This window comes from Phacochoerus africanus, chromosome 4 (assembly GCF_016906955.1).
Source record: "Phacochoerus africanus isolate WHEZ1 chromosome 4, ROS_Pafr_v1, whole genome shotgun sequence".
Lineage (NCBI taxonomy): Eukaryota > Metazoa > Chordata > Mammalia > Artiodactyla > Suidae > Phacochoerus > Phacochoerus africanus.
Window position 1 is genome coordinate 144,417,257 of NC_062547.1, and position 16,349 is coordinate 144,433,605.

Here is a 16,349-nt window from a genome sequence, read left to right on the forward strand (position 1 = left end):
CTCTCTGCCACTTCCAGGCTTTCTTCCTGGCTGGCTTTTCCTTAGGTCACAACATGGGAGCTATCAGCATCTCTGGCCTTCCCTGTATCGAAGCCAGAAAAGCCATGGCTCTTTTAATATGTCTTCTCAGGGAAGGAGTTGAAATGATCTCAGGAAAACAGATATGTGAAAACATCAAATCTAGAGAAATTACAGAATTACGAGGGCTATTAAGAACCTATGTTTGGAGTTCCTGTTGTGGCTCAGGGGAAACGAATCCGACTAGGAACCATGCAGTTGCAGGTTTGATCCCTGGCCTCACTTGGTGAGTTAAGGATCAGCATTGCCGTGAGCTGTGATATAGGTCACAGATGCAGCTCGGATCCTTCGTTGCTGTGGCTGTGCTGTAGGTCAGCGGCTACAGCTCTGATTGGATTCCCAGCCCGGGAACCTCCATATGCCACGGGTACAGCCCTAATAAGAAACAAACAAAAAAAGCAAAAAAAAAAAAAGGAGAATCTATGTCAGTAGGTGTCCCCTGTTGTTCATGAAATAGAGTTCTGTCTGCCTTTCTGGGGTTGTATCATAGTCCTTTTCTAACTCCTGGTGCTTCGAGAAATCAGCTTCACTGGGTTATTCTCTCACACAGTCTTTATGTTGGGGGAGTTTATCTCGTGTGGTCCTAAATCTTGAAGGAAGAACTCTCTTGTATTCTCCCTACTCCTTTCTTACCACACTTGAAAGTGAACAGCGGAGAGCAGCAATGGTGGGTGTTTGGGACTCCTTAGACTTCAGGGAGATGATGGGAAACACCTCGCTGAGTTGTTAAGAGGTGTATGGGCTTCACTCTATAAACTTCTTGGGACAGAGCCGGACGCATATTAGAGGCTCCTGTATTAGGAGCTTGGTGTTATACTCAGTAATCACTAATTTCTCATAGTTGGATTTTTTTTTTATATTTTTCTAAAATGTTGTCCCTTGTCATCCTGTTTGACCCAGTTTTTCTCCTTTGCCAAAGAGGACACGTGAGAGTCAGAGAGAGAGAGAGTGACTTCTAAGGCGGTATGAAGAGTGAGTGGTTAGAGGCAGGGCTCAAACCCTGATTGCGGAGCCGGCGTCTCTTGATTCAGAGGCTTATCATCAGGATAAAACAGCGTATTGATATGTATGGAACCTCGCAGCTTCCTGTGACATCGCTCTGTTTCCTCAGCCTCAGGATGGAGGAAACACGAAGAGGGGTTGTCCAGAGGCGGTGTCGTCTCAGTTTATACGGGAGAATCGTGTGACGTCGTCACATGTGTGTTTGTACAAAGTTCTCCTCGGAGTGGCAGGGAGACTTGGCGCCGATTGTAGGGTGTTTTCTTTTCCTAACATGCTTTTTCTCCACCCCGTGTCTCCTCTGGCCCCTTCATTTGGATCGTTTTCCTTTGAAAGTACCTGCTCTTCTCTTGACTTCAGTCCAGAAGACGTGAGTGGATTTTCTGTGTCCTCTTGGACACCAGCCCTGTGTGTGGAGTCTTACCCTCTGGGATGAGGCCCTCTGTGCTGGAGCTGGATCGGCCCAGAGCGGACCCTCCCCGGGCTTGAAACCATTCATTATTTTCCCACTGCTCTCAGGACGTAGATGACCCCGTGCGTGATCTGGTCCCTGCCTCCCCCAAACCCTTTCTCCGTTCCCTTTGCATCTCACTCCGGGGTTTCAGACACAGCCGCTTCCCTTCCGTCCCTCCGGGGCTCCGTGGACCCCGACCAGAGGGCCTTTCCACCTGCTCTGCTCCGCCCCTGATGGTTGCTGGTTTCACTTCCTGTGACTCCTTCACGTGCCAGCGCGGGAAAGCCTTTGCTGACCGTCCTGACCAGGTCACTTCCCCTTAATGGAGCCTTTGGTAGCCAGCCCGCCTCTTTTACTGTAGTGTGTGTCATGGTTGTCACTCTTCATTTATTTGTTTCACCGACTGTTATCTCTGTCCCCCATTTTTTAAAAACCATCAGTACTCGAACAGATCACCTTCATAGATTTTTTTTTTTTTTTCCTGATGTGGCATGGTCATCGTTGGAGCAGAATCTTATCTTTTTCTTATTTCTGCTTATATTTGACATTCTTTTGTAGATCCTTTGTTTTCTCTCATTTCTTGGAGATCCCTCGCCCTCGCTTTCAAAGTGGGACCTGATCCAGCACCGTTAAATCAGAAATAGAGTTAGACGCTGACATGGTCAGAATGCCTTATGTTCGGGTGTTTACACTCATTTATGCCCTGCAGGAGAAGCAGGTCTCAATCTGAGAAATGAATCGTAGCCATTCAGTAAAAGACAGTAGACAGCAGACTTGTAAATATCATCTGGCTCTTCCTAGGTCTTCTGTGTTTTGTGTGCTAGTCTGATATTAGTGGGAGGTTAAGTTTTACCATAAGCAGTCACATTTCCTATTATTCAGCCAACCAGGCAAGTTTGCTAACGTCCCCCTAGTTGATAAAGAAAGATCGGCAGATACAGGAGAAAAAGGAACCCTCACAAATTCCCGTGTGACAGCAAGAAAAGAAATCAGGGACAGAAACCTCTTTGTTTCTAGGCAATAAATTAGTGCTCTGTGGTGAAACTGTTGTGTTCCATTTGTGCAATGGCATACAACGCAGCCAGGAAAAGAAATAAACTTTTGGAAAAAGTATCTGTACATGTATGTGTAACTTGGTCCCCATGCTGAACAGCAGAAAAAAAATTTAAAAATTTAAAAAATAATAAGAAGAAATAAACTTTTTGATTTTGTACCATGGCATTTAAACAATTGCTTTTATTGTTTTAATATTTATTTTTATTTTTTATTGACCTATGGTTGATTTATAAGTTTCAGGTGTTTAACATAGGGATTCACAATTTAAAAAAAATTAGGATCCATTTAGACTTAATTTAAAATACTGACTCTCTTCCCTACGCGTTCCCTTAGATCCTTGGAGGTAGTACTTTGCACCTCTTCATCCCCACCCCTACCTTGCCCCTCCCTCCTTCTCTGGACCACAGGGGTGAATTGCACATGAGTTATGCTGAGTGGAAGAAGGTGGACATGCAAGGACATTCCGTTGACAGAGAGGTGGGGAGCATGCAGACTAATGTCTAGTGGCAGAGAGAAGGTGGAGTGTGGCCTGGGCACGGACTGGGTGGAAGGATGGTGGATTGCAGGGCACGCCTGGAAAGGTGCATTTCCTGGATCGTGGTGGTGCTTTCACAAGTGGATACAGATGTTACCACTCACGTGGCTTAAATGTGTGCACTTTCTCAGGCACTCAGAGATAGACAGCAGTAAAGCTGTTAAGACACATTTCTTACATACCTCCTCGGTTCCAGGGCCTGTTTGGTCTCTGGGGACACAGGGGTAATGGGGACACAGGGGTAAGCAATGACAGACACAGTACATGGCCCCCGGGGGCTGGGGGCCGAATGGGGGGAGAGACGGTATTTGAATCATCACTTTGAGCAGCAGCAGCTCTCAGCTGTGATCAGTGCTGTGGGGGAAGGAGGGTCCATGGCGCCACGTGAACATGTCTGGGGGTGTTTGACCTGGTCCAGGAATGTTTTCCTGCAAAGTGGTCCTTGAACCAAGATCATGGAAGTTCACAGTTGGAAGGAGACCTCAAGGTCATCCTGCGCTTCTCTTATCAAACCTACAAATCACCCCCACTTAAAGTAACATCATCCACAAGGGTTTCCTCTGTCACGGGTACCTTTCTGGACCCCCATGGTCTACCAGTACTAGAGTTAGTATCAGTACTAGCAATGTCCAGCTCCAAGTCGAGCATGGCTTCCAGATTTTCGCTCACGAGGCTCCTGCCCGAGAAGATGGATGACGAGCCTTCCGCCTGCTGTGGTCCTGAGCGCTCCGGTTTGAGAAGATGAAATTATGACTCCTGGGTGTGTGGGGCTCACTGGTCCTGGAGAGGAGCGTCCTGGCTTCATCTTGCTGGTCTGTGTGTTCCCAACAGGGAGAAGATGAGTCAGTCACTCTGAAATCCTGCACACGGCGGAAAACAGACTCCATCGAGAAGAGGTTTTGCTTTGACGTGGAAGCGGTCGACAGGTGAGTAGCTGTCATGCTTCTCAGGGACAAATATCCCTGAATTTGGATTTCTCACCTTTTCTGTTCAGGCAAAAGTTTCTGATTTTCTTCACCCTCTTTCTCTTCTCCATTCCTACTAATGAGTTTGGAATAGACCTCAGGCCATTTGCTGATTTGCAAGAAACCGTGTAGCCTCCCCCATCCTTTAGATTCAGCCCTGAGCCCTGGCTGGCTGGTTTTATTTTAACGTCAGGGCTTTCCTTCTAGGCCATGTGGGTTCTGTCTCAGAAGGGTGAATCACATTTAAAGAAAACGGACGATTTAGCATGACTGTGTCAGCTCTTTGAGATTTTTTTACTTCAAAGTTGTCATAAAATGATTCAACAGGAGTTTGGTAAAGGGAAAAGCAGAAGGAGTGCCGCTCAATTGAAAAGAGTGCTCGTAGGTAGAGCATCTCGCCTCCCACTGTGTGCGCATGCCCGGGACAGACAGCAAGCCACTTGCGAAACCAGACTCGGGAGAGCGAGCTCTGTGTTGTGTTCCTCAGGATTTATAGAGTCTCATTAAGTTGCACCATTTCATGGTGTTAAGCTCGTTTGTCAGCATTCCAGTTCTTTGAGACACTTTACTTGGCAACAGGTTAATTCTTTGGGTGAAAGCCTCGTCGTAAGCGTATTTGAGCTGTCTGGCCAAGATCGATAATGCTAGAGAAAGATCCTTACATCTCAGCATGATGCTTAGAGAATGCTGTTTGATTTCTCCCCTTTATTAAGAAAAAAAAAAAAAAGCCATACCATTTTGTCAAGTGAGGCCTTTTATCCTCTCTGGGAAGTTTGTTTTTTTTGGTTTTTTTTTTTTTTTTTTTAGGGCCACACCCACAACATATGGAGGTTCCCAGGCTGGGGGTCCAATCGGAGCTGCAGCTGCCGGCCTCCACCCCAGCCACAGCAACACCAGATCCGAGCCGCATCTGCGACCTTCACGGCAGCTCATGGCAACGGCAGTGCTGGATCCTCAACCCACTGAGCGAGGCCAGGGATTGAACCCACATCCTCATGGATCCTAGTCAGGTTCTTAACCCACTGAGCCGCGACGGGAACTCCCTCCCTGGGAAGTTTACCTGTGTCTACTTCACGGCAGCTCTAGCGGATGCAGAGCCCGGGTACTACCTGGCGTGTGCTGTTCCATGTGTGGACAGGTTTGCAATACCTTCTTATGGCATGACGTCCCCCTGTGCTCTGGCAGCCAGCACCCCCGTGGAGGGAGCAAGCCTGCTTAGCCCAAATCAGATGTTCGTGGAAACTACCCATGTCTCTTTGGCTGTCAAGTCAGACAACCCGGATCTAAATTTTGACTTTGCTGCTCAGTAGCCGTGTGACTTTGGGCGAGTCCCTTTCTCTCACACGGCCTTGATCTTTGGAAAAGGTAGGTGGTAAGAGTACCTCCCAGAATTACATAGTACATTCCCAGAATTATGAGGATTCAAGAAGAGAATGCATATAAAGGACTCTTGGCTGGAGTTCCCGTTGTCGCTCAGTGGGTTAAGAACCTGACTAGTATCCATGAGGATGTAGGTTCTATCTCTGGCCTCGGTCTGTGGGTTAAGGATCTGGTTGCTATAAGCTGTGGTGTTGATCACAGATGTGGCTCAAATCTGGTGTTGTGGCGCCTGGGGTGTAGGTTCCAGCTGCAGCTCTGATTAGACCTCTAGCCCGGGAACTTCTATATTCCGTGGTGCAGCCCTTAAAAAAAAAAAAAAAACCAACAAGAAAAAAAAAAAAAAAGCCACCCACAAAAAACACTTGGCAGGCTGGCAAATAATAGATGCTCAACAATTAGCCATTATTATTTGTTAGTTAGCATGTCTTACATGTTTATCTAACTTGGTCTTTCAAAAGCTAGACTCTGAAGGCAGAGAAGTAAATATAATTTGTAAAGAAAAGAGAATACGCCGGTCGTTTGCGCATGTATGACTCGTGAGCGGGGAAGGGGCGGGTTGAATTGCATTGTGCGCGCCTCCAATTCAGATAGATTATTCTTGATTTTAAACAAACCCTATGTCCGGATGCTGTAGGCCCTCCTAGGCATCTCTCTTCTCTAGGCTGAGCATGGGATCTAAGCGAATTCATATTGTTGGCGTCCCTGAAAGTTGGAATAGCAGATGTGTTTGTGTGGAAATGGAGCCAGTGGTGTGATGCTGGTCAGCTGAATAGTCCCCAGAGATGACCGTCTGTTTGCAGGGCTCCTTGGACGTGGGCATGCCTTTCACGGCAGCTCTTGTTCGGTTTGAAATGAGGTCAGCGATGCTTTCTGCAGCTGAGTTGTTTTCTGTCTTCAGAAGTTCCCCAGAGTTGTAGGGAGTTGCTTTTTAGGCAATTAAAACTCACCGTGGTTCCTCCATCTCATTTCCACCCTTACCAACACTTCCTGCCACCTCCCCCTGTATTTCGTCCAGAAAAGCTTTGCACGTCCCAATTAGAAGCTGAGAGCAAATGTGTCACAAGCAGCCCACGGAGTGGGTTTGGGAAGTCGATACCTTCCGAGTCATCGTCTGGTTCTCGCGGTGTGTCATGAAGCGGCCTCAGCTGTGTTCAGAGTGAAGCTTTTGCATCTCTCTTGTATGATTTATAGTTAAAATTTTCTGTATGTTATAATGTTAGGAAAACTTCCAATGCCTTCTGCCCAGGGAGAGCCTGCCCCCTCCTGGGGGCCAGCTGATTCGAGGTCAGCCGAGGGCTTGGTCTGGAGAGTGCCACTGAGCGAGGACTTCCGGTCCAGTGGCACACCTTCCACTGGTCCCAACACCCCGGGAGGCACCATTCCTCTCCCTGAGTCATCCAGAGCCAGGTACCAGGCACCGAGGGACCAGCCCTACAGCTTAGCGCCTGCGAAATTATTCCAACTAGCCAATCCTCAACGGTTCCTCTGCCCTGCCTTGCCTTTCCTGTGGAAACTCTCAAGGCTGTGGCCTAGGCTCTTCCGTCCTGCCCCTTCTGCCTCCTGCATGGTGCTGGGTCTTTCCCACGTGGCCCTCTGTGGGCTGCAGTGCGTCCCATTTCTAGCACCCGGGCATATGTGAGGCCTGGTTTGCCTGAGCACCTTCTCTGTCTCCTCTTGCGGCTGCACCCGATTGGCCATCAGCTGAAAGAACACAGAACATCGTGAAACACCTCCTCTCCATTTTCTGCAGAGGTCACCTTCGTGCGTCACCATCATCCGTCTCCAAGAGGAGGTTCCACTCGAGCAGTATTTTCCTTAGGGTCTTTCTGCATTTTCCTCACGCATCCAGAAAGGACGGAGGTGCGAGGGCAAAGGCATGGCCACATGCTCAGGGGAGGTGCCCCGGGACCTCTGCCCAGAGTCCCATTCGTGGGAAGATTCTTCCATGTCACCGTTTCACCTTGGCAAGGAGGGAGGCTGATGGCTGTCCTGCTGCCCTTTTAACCTTGCACAGATTGCACAGCTTCTGCTTGCCGGGCTGGAGAAGCAGAGGGCAAAATGCAAGCTTAGCACCTAGAAAACGGGGAAGGAAAAGAGGGAGTGGTTCTGTTTTAACAGCAGGAGGTTTCTGAATATTCCTGGCATGCGGTAACTGCAGTACACGTAGAAGTTTCTGTAGTAGCTCTTAGAGTCTTCTTCTCTCACGATGTTGATTCACGCTAAAGTGTGATTGACTTGGGATTCGCAGTGCTGCGGGTTTTTAGGGTTGCATGCTTTTATCCTTTGGGCTCACGGCTGCTACTTCCTGTTATTCTGGTACAGAAGCTGTAGGCTTCAGGAAGCGGGGTTCTGGGGGGTCGGCTTTGTGAGTTGATCACATCATCGTCTCTTCCCTCATGCTGAGAGCCACCCGCTCTCCATACCCACCGGGGAGGCTTGTTAGAACCCCAGCTTCTTGTCCTGCCCCAGACCTACACCATCCGACTTTCTGCAAGAGAGACCCTGAAATCCACGGTTTTTGCTGGTTGTTTTTTATACTGTCATTTTAGGTCTTTAATCAGATTCCATCCAAGAGTATCAGCCACATTACATGTCATGTTTACCTCTCTATAAACCATTTTGCTTTCCCTGTACCCATCAGCATCAGTGAACTAAAACATAAAACCCGTACTAGGCAAAGAATGTTATTCATCTTTGTTTCAAACTTAATTCCCAGGCTTCGTCAGCTTAATGAAAGCGGCAAAGACTGAATTGCATCTAAGCAAAAACTGAAAAGAGCTGCAGTGTCCAGGGGCTTGGGCTTAAAAATATTAGAGATCTAGATTTTATCAGACCCATCAACAAAATTTTAAAAAGCAGTCGTGATATAAACTAGCAGCTCCCGGTCACTTGTCCAGGGTTTGTCTTCTTTAGAAGTTGCCTTAGTTCAGTTTGCTTCATTCTTGGGAAGCCTCATCAGAATTCTCCTTAAGGTCTGAAACGTCGTTGTCATCATGCTCTCCAGTGGCGGGTGGGGCTTTTCCATCTGCAGATTGTTGGGGCAGAGCTTGAGCCCGTCCCCTTAAAGGGGTCCGACGGTCTGCGCCAAGCTGTTTAAGATGCTGGGTAGCATTTGTGCCAGCTGCTTTGTCTCAGCCCGGCCTGTGGTGGTGAAAGGGTTTGCTGCCAGAGATGCCCGCACTTCAGGGTTGTTAAAATGGGTCACTGCTCCTTGGTGTGTGAGCATAGCCACCTCTTCAGTACCAGAGGTGCTGTCTATCCCCGACTTCTTGAAAGACAACTGGAGTTTTTTGTCATCTGCTGGGGCCGTTCTGTGAACCACCGTCTTCTTTCTTCGAGCAGTTCCTTTGCCTGCAGTTGGGCGAGTTTCTCCTGCTTCGTGGCAGTTTCTTTCATCTTGTCGGAGTGGAACTGGAACCGCGCGGGGGACTGGGGTTGGCAGGGGACTGGGGTTGGGGGGGGACTGGGGTTGGCGCTCAGGGGGTCTCGGGCAGACCAGCTGAGATAAGGCGCACACCCTCGGAGACGCAAGATGGCAGCTCCACTTTTTAAAATAAGCTCTTCTCTTGTCCTCTCTTCTTACTGCTCCCTGGTGCCTGAAACAGCAGGCATATCACAATATAGTTTTCTCGGAGCACAAAGGCATGTTCCTTATTAAAGACATAACAAGCGACAACCATAAAACAAAAGGAAAATAAAAAGACCCCAGGGAGTTCCCGTCGTGGCGCAGTGGTTAACGAATCCGACTAGGAACCATGAGGTTGCGGGTTCGATCCCTGGCCTTGCTCAGTGGGTTAAGGACCCGGCGTTGCCGTGAGCTGTGGTGTAGGTTGCAGACGCAGCTCGGATCCCGCGTTGCTGTGGCTGTGGTGTAGGCTAGCAGCTGTATCTCCGATTGGACCCCTAGCCTGGGAACCTCCATATGCCGCGGGAGTGGCCCGAGAAATGGCAAAAGGCAAAAAAAAAAAAAAGACCCCAGGCTCCTTGACTAGGAGTTCAATTCTTAGCCATTTGGAGGAGGCTATGACTGGTAGGCAGGGTGACCCTCAGCCTCCGATGCAGAGTAGCAGGAGGACACAGCAACAATAAGCACCATACACCCCACTTTTTTAGTTGACAGTAGAGGGAACCAGCCGGCCTCGAGAGAGCACTTTCCGGAAGCGGGACACCGGTCATGTGATTGCATGTAATTCTCACGTAACCCTCACTGCAGCTTCGGGAGGCTGTGCTCTAAGTGTCCCGTGTTCCTGAGGAGGAATCTACCGTTTAGAGAGTGAGTCTTAGCCAAGGCTCAGTGGGGATTCGAACTGAGGGTTGCAGGGACTCATTGCAGGGCACGTTGCTGCCTCAAAACTCAGGGTGCCTTAGGAACGTGTTCTAGTGATGAGCCCAGTGCTCTCTGTCCTTGAACTTGGGGGCCACTGCTGAGCCGTCACCTTGCTGACCATGAAAGCCCAGGAGCGCTTTCTCACTCTGATTGCTGGCATTGGGCCTGTAACCTAAGAATGGGCGGCCTGAAGCAGCACGCCTGCATCTGTTCCCATATTTCCTGCTCTCTGCCCTTCAGAAACCCTCACAGGACTAACAGTTAAGAGGCAATGCAGGAGTTCCCACTGTGCTCTGTGGGTTAAGGGCCCAGGGTTGTATTTGTGAGGGTGTGGGTTCGATGCCTGCCTCGCTCAGCCAGTTAAGGATGTGCTGTTGCTGCAAACTGTGGTGTAGATTGCAGATGGGGTTGGGATCTGGTGTGGCTGTGGTGTAGGCTGGCAGCTGCAGCTCTAGTTTGAACCCTGGCCCAGGAACTTCCATATGCTACAGGTGTGGCCCTCAATAGAAAAAAAAAAAAAAAGGCAATGCAGAGAGCACAGGCTAGGCACAGGACACACAGTAGGTGTTCCATGAATGCTGTGTTGTGTTTTGTTTTGTTTTGTTTGTACACCTCTTCTTTTACCTTTTAAGATGACACTCATTTCTGTTTGTCTGAGGAGGCTAGCATGAATCAGATGCGCTAGTGCCATTTATCAGTGGATTGCTTGCATCATATCCCACTGCATTGCTGTTAATTTGTTAGTCCTCGAATCCTGATGAAAGGAGGTTAATCCCTTTTGACCATCCTTTAGGAACAACTGTGATGACTCTTTGACCCATGAACGAGCTGGAAATCAAATTAAGTGTTAGTTCACAGCTTTGGTTTTTAGATTTATATTGTTCTTGGACTTCTTGTGTCAAAATCCTTGTTAATACACCGAATACATTTCAGAAACCTACTTCTAATTCTCGCATTTACGTTCTTGAACCTTTGATTTTGCAAAACTAGTCCTGCACTCCTTTCTCTGTATGTATCCTTCTGTAGGGACTTCAGCGCAATTCCATAATTCCATATCATTCCATCTCTTTATCCATTTTCTCCAGTGCCTGCCTTTTTTCTTCTTTTTTCAGAACTAGTTTTGGGTGAAGTTCAGACCTGAGAAATTGCTGAAGACCCCTACCAGCAAATGTTTCACAGGCTAATATTAGTTCTTCATGCCTTTGGATTTCCTTGAGAAGGATTTTATTGTTTGCAGCCTTGCATAGTGAGCATGAGTAGAAACTCTTGTGACTTCCTTCTGTTCCAAGCTGTAAAATTGCTTAGATTGAGGTATTATGTCTCTCAAGTCATCATGATGCTTCTTTGAATTTCCTTTCAGTTTTAAATTCAGTTTCAGGATTCTAGCAGTTAGATTTTTTTTTTTTTTTTGGTTTTTTTAGGGCCACACCCGTGGCATACCGAAGTTCCCAGGCTAGGGGTCGAATCAGAGTTACAGCTGCTGGCCTACACCACAGCCACAGCAATGCGGGATCCAAGCTGTGGCTGCAACATACACCATAGCTCACAGCAATGCCAGATCCTTAACCCACGGAGTGAGGCCAGGGATTGAACCCACATCCTCCTGGATACTAGTCGGGTTCATTACCAATGAGCCACAACGGGAACTCTGCATTTAGAACATTACATGGCTTTAAGCTACTGTGTGGGTGTTGCCATAACGTGCTCCAAAGAAGAATATTTTCTTATTTTCCTAGAAGATACCTGTTCAGGGTTGAGTTGTGTACTCCCCACACTCCTGGGTTGAGGTTCTAATCTCCAGTATCTGCAAACGAAAATTACTTGGAGATGGGATCTTTGCAGAGGCCCTCAAGTGAGAATGAGGTCGTCAGGGTAGCCCTAGTCCAGTATGACTGGTGTCCTTGTAAAAGGGGCTAGTTTGGACACAGAGGCAGACATGTGCACAGGGAGGCACCACGCGAATGCGAAGGCGGAGATCAGTGATGTGTCTTCTCGCCAAGAAGTGCCAAAGGTTGCGAGCCGACCACCAGAAGCTAGGAGAAAGGCATGGGAGAGTCTCCTTTGCTTGCATCCAAAGCAGCCCACCTGCTGACACCTTGTTCCCAAATGTCTAGCCTCTAGACCTGCGAGGTGATAGATTCTGTGGCTGATGCTCCCCAGTTGCTCGCGCTTTGTTAAGGCAGGTCGCCCTAGCGAACTGATAGAGTTTTGAATAGAGAGGGCCTCTCTCATCGAAGCAGCAGTAAACGGCCCCCAGTGGCCTTTTAGACGGATGGACAACACACCCTCCTTGAAGAATCCCGTTGATAAGGAGCCCCTTCACAAAGCAGCCCTTTCACAGAAACTATCCTTCTCATTTTTTTTCCTTTTTTTTTTCTTTTTTGTTAAAGGGTTGCATATGGAAGTTCCCAGGCTAGGTGTTGAATTGGAGCTGCAGCTGCTGGCCTATGCCACAGCCACATCAATGCCAGACCCGAGCCACGTCCGTGACCTACACCACAGGTTATGGCAAAGCCAGATCCTTAACCCACTGAGCAAGGCCAGGGATGGAACCTGCGTCCTCCTGGATACCAGTTGGGTTTGTTACCACTGAGCCACGACGGGAACACCTGTCCTTATTCTGAATAGTCTTTACTTTCATTAGCTTTTTAAAAAATCATCCTTTTTTATACCTTAATAAAGAAGCATTCTTTGGTGCCTTTGTGTTAACTTGCCATAAAACCGAACATTTGAAAGTTTATATTTTATGCTAGAATCGATTGATGATTTTTTCCTTTAAAGTATAACCGTTGGAGAGAATTGAGTGTAAAATTCCTGGATAAACATGGGGCTTCATCTGAAGGCAGCTGTTCATGGTAGTGGCAGGTGATGCTTGCCAATATCTGTCTCTGGTCACTTTGAATACTTGACGCCACTGGTACAGCATCTTAGGGAAATTCATGAGCAAGTGGAGGGAAGTACTTGTTTACGCTAGCGTCGTGGTGGTGGTCATCTCCCGGCATCTCTGCCTTTGTTTACTGGTAAGAAATTTCTCACAGATGTATGTGACATTTTTTCCTAGATATCTTCCGGGCGGGGGTCGGGGGGGGGGGACCACTAAGCCGTATGGAAAATAACAGAAACAGAAAGCTTCTTTTTGATGCACTGAATCAATACAGTCTCTCGAGGGGTAGTATTGATACTTGGGGGAGGGCAGCAGGTAGAAGGCTTCGTATCTTCCATGGCGAGCTGACCCCCGTGGACGCCCATACGTGGGAAGACGTTCTGTGGGGTGTTGAGGGACCCATTGTCGCCCTTGGTCCTCTCCACAGTGGGGGCAAAGGACAACTCAGGAGAGATGACAGCGGTGTGACGGGGACCAAGATGAGCCTCGTCCTTGCCCTTGATGGTGGCATGGGCCCACATGCCCACACACCCGTGCGCCAGAAGGTGTTGATACTCGGCTGTGGAGCGTAGCAGCCGACGTGGAGGACCTGGGTGCTGCGGGGAAGATGTGACCGACAGAGGGGCCGCAGCCTCCGCTCTAACAGAGACGGGTGGCATGACGGCGATGCGTGCATTTTCATCCCTCTCGCCTCCCCTCCCTTCCTCCGTTATTAACCGCAACCGTCTGCTCTGGGCTTTACTGACACAGAAGACACAAGTGTAATGAAGCGCTGCGAATCTCGTAGCCTTTCCTTCTCCAGAGTCATCCTCTGATTTTTCCTGCACACCGTATCCGGAGTCCTCCTTTTGCAAGCTTTCCATGAATAGGTAGGACAGCTTTCCTCCAGAGCAGCCCCAGCCTGGCATGTCACACCCTCTGTCAGTTCTGTCCTTGTCGTCTTCCCACCATGTGCTGTGTATTTGCACAGGCTATGAGCTTTCTTCGTGATGGTTGGCTGGTTGTTTAATTAGGTGTGTTTTATATGATTCTGTTCAATTCTGAATATCTGTCTTAGGTAATTTGCTCCCAGAGGTAGAAAAATGTCATTTTATACAGCTTTTAATACAGTGCTGTGTGCATGTGGTGGTTCAATTTTGTTTGTTTATGGTAATGCAATTTTTGAGTTAGATTATTTTGCTCTTTCCCTTGGGACTTGGGTGAATTACTCTGTGAGAGACTACAGGAGCTTAATCGTGTTAGTTTTTTAAAGTAAAACATCAGCAGGTACACACGCAGTCTGCATTTGTGTATGGGTAGGACAAAAAAACAAAAAAACAAACAAACAAAAAAAACCTCTAGGAAAATGGGAAGTTGGGTAAAGTAAGAATATTGGAGGCTGGAAAGATTGATGGAAGAGCTGAAAAACCTACCGCAACCCTCTAAGGCGTCACCACCCTTATTTTGAGTATGTTTTATGAAAGGCTGCAGGTTGCAGGTGACAGATGGAAGCAGCTTAAGTTTGCACTTGGACTCTGCCTATTGCTGGCTGTGTGCGTCTGGGCAGGCAGTTTAACCACATCTATAAGGTGGGGCTAGTCATACCTACCTTGCAGGACTCTTTTGAAGATGGAATATGCTGTCATATTCTTCCCTGATAGCGTTCTCTGTCGGAAGAGACTGTCCTTTGAAGTTGTCCTCTCTGCCTTAAAACCTGAGACTTCATTGTTCTCACGGTGGACCTCAGCTTTGGAGGGTATTTCCTGGAGGCCCTTTGTTGCATTTTGATGGCATACCTCTCTCCTAGAGTGTCCCGATTTTCTGAGTCGTCTCTAAGCTGAGAGCGAGCACAGGTGCTTAAATGTCTGTGTGCAAAGGGGCTGCTAGGGGAAGAACCCATTTTCACACCGCATATCCCCTCACGTGTTATTTATCTCTATTTCCTGTATGCGATAAAAGGTTTAAGCCCCTCCTTCCAATTTATGTCTCTTCATACGAATGTGAAGTTAAAATAACACTTCCAGTTTAGCATGTGGGGCGTGTGTGCCCTTGTCTGTGTGTCTGTGAGATGGTGTGAGCGTAAGTCAGCGTGTGTTTTCCAAAAACGCTCCTCTTACGTAACAGACTTTGGTTCAGGGCTCAACCTCTAGATGGCAGTTGTGTATGTGTGTTCGTAACTGTTAGTCGGTCCAGTTGAAAAGCAGCTGTCTTTATACATTGTCAGTGCGTGTGTGTAATGCGTGTGTGTGTGTGTGTGTGTGTGTGTGTGTTGAAGAAATCAGGCGGCTATTGCTCCTTAAAGGAAAGGTATCCTAAATGACTCATTCTTTCTCTATAAATTCCTTCCTCCCACCCTTTTAGAATGGATCATTTCATACCCACTTTCCTGCAGAGGCAGGCGTGCTCAGTCCTTCTGGCCTGTGTTTAAGCAGCGCGTTTCCCCGTGCTCTCGGCACTCAAGTGTCAGGCCCTGTGCTTCAGGGACAGCTTATTTAAGGGTGGTGACGAGGACAGGCGAGTGAGTGGGGCTGAGAACCAGGCCATCCTGCTTTTCCCTCGGGGTGCCGTCTGCCTTTATCTTTTGCAGCAGATGAATCCATTTTTCCTGGTTCCAAGCTTCCCCTCCCCTCGCCTTCTCACCCCTGGTCTGAAATAATATTTGATTTTGCCTTCCTGCTGGTTGGTTGGAGTTGCCGGCCTCAGAGCCATTGACATTTCAGAGAGGAAATGGCTCTTTCCTTCCTCGGAGTGTGTTCTCCTGCTCTTATTTTGTGGCTGGGGTGGGGGTGGGGGGTACCCGACGTTCTGAACTGCTTCTTGGCTGTTCTGTAAAATCAGCGAGTTAAGAAGTTCTTAGAATCTTTAGAGTTTGTCCAATTTTTAAATGACCGAGTTTCTTTTTTTTTTTTCTCCTTTTTTAAAAAAAATAAATGAGAGTATTTGCTGTTGGAATCTGGTCTGAGTCAGAGTGGGATGTGTGGGTTAATGGATTGTGGTGTAAAATAAGACAATCCTATTTGTGTTATTTCTATTAGTTATTCCTCTGCCTTATGCCTATTTCCAGTCTTTAGTCTGCACAGTGAAAGTTGGAGTTTTACTGATTATATATACCAGTTTATTTGGCAGCGTCTAAATATAATTTTTTTTTTTAAATCTAAACCACAATGTGGCTATTACATAAGTCTGAAGAAAGGAGACAGTTCAGCCCGTAAACGCCACTTGTTGTGCATGTCTGTTCATCATGAGATGCAAGAGTAACAAAAAAATTGAGAAACGACCTAGAGGATTTCTTGAATTGGAATCTTTTCTCGTAGTTTGTTCTCAACGATAGCAAGTGTTTGCATTCTCTCTGAGTGGGTCTCATCTCAGCAGTGAAGAATGCTTTCTTCTGGTGCAGTGTTGAAACCCGCTTACGCCTGTGTCCCGCTGCCTGTGGCCCAGAACAGGCCCTCCTTCAGCGTGTCTCATGCAAGACCATTTCAATGTGCCAAAAATGTGCTTGTCTGGCTTCCAATCGTTCATAACTTCATTCTCCTTTAAAAATGGAGGAAATTATCTGATGCGATTGGCATTATTACTCTCCAGACGCTTATCATTGCTCTGGTCCTAACTATTTGGCGTGCTTTCCTCCCAGATCAGTGGCTATAGTTATAATACGCTATCATTCATTCATTCATTAGGATTGATCCTTT

The 16,349-nt window shown here is 47.7% G+C and overlaps 1 protein-coding gene across 5 annotated transcripts in view; it reads left to right on the forward strand.

The window, feature by feature from the left end:
* Window positions 1-16,349, forward strand: part of ARHGAP26 (Rho GTPase activating protein 26) — a 459,207-nt gene that overhangs the window by 158,491 nt on the left and 284,367 nt on the right. For all 5 annotated transcript variants that reach the window (XM_047778926.1, XM_047778927.1, XM_047778929.1 and 2 more), the window contains exon 10: window positions 3,954-4,048. In XM_047778926.1, coding sequence (XP_047634882.1) covers window positions 3,954-4,048 — 95 coding nt within the window. The remainder of the gene's footprint in view (window positions 1-3,953; window positions 4,049-16,349) is intronic.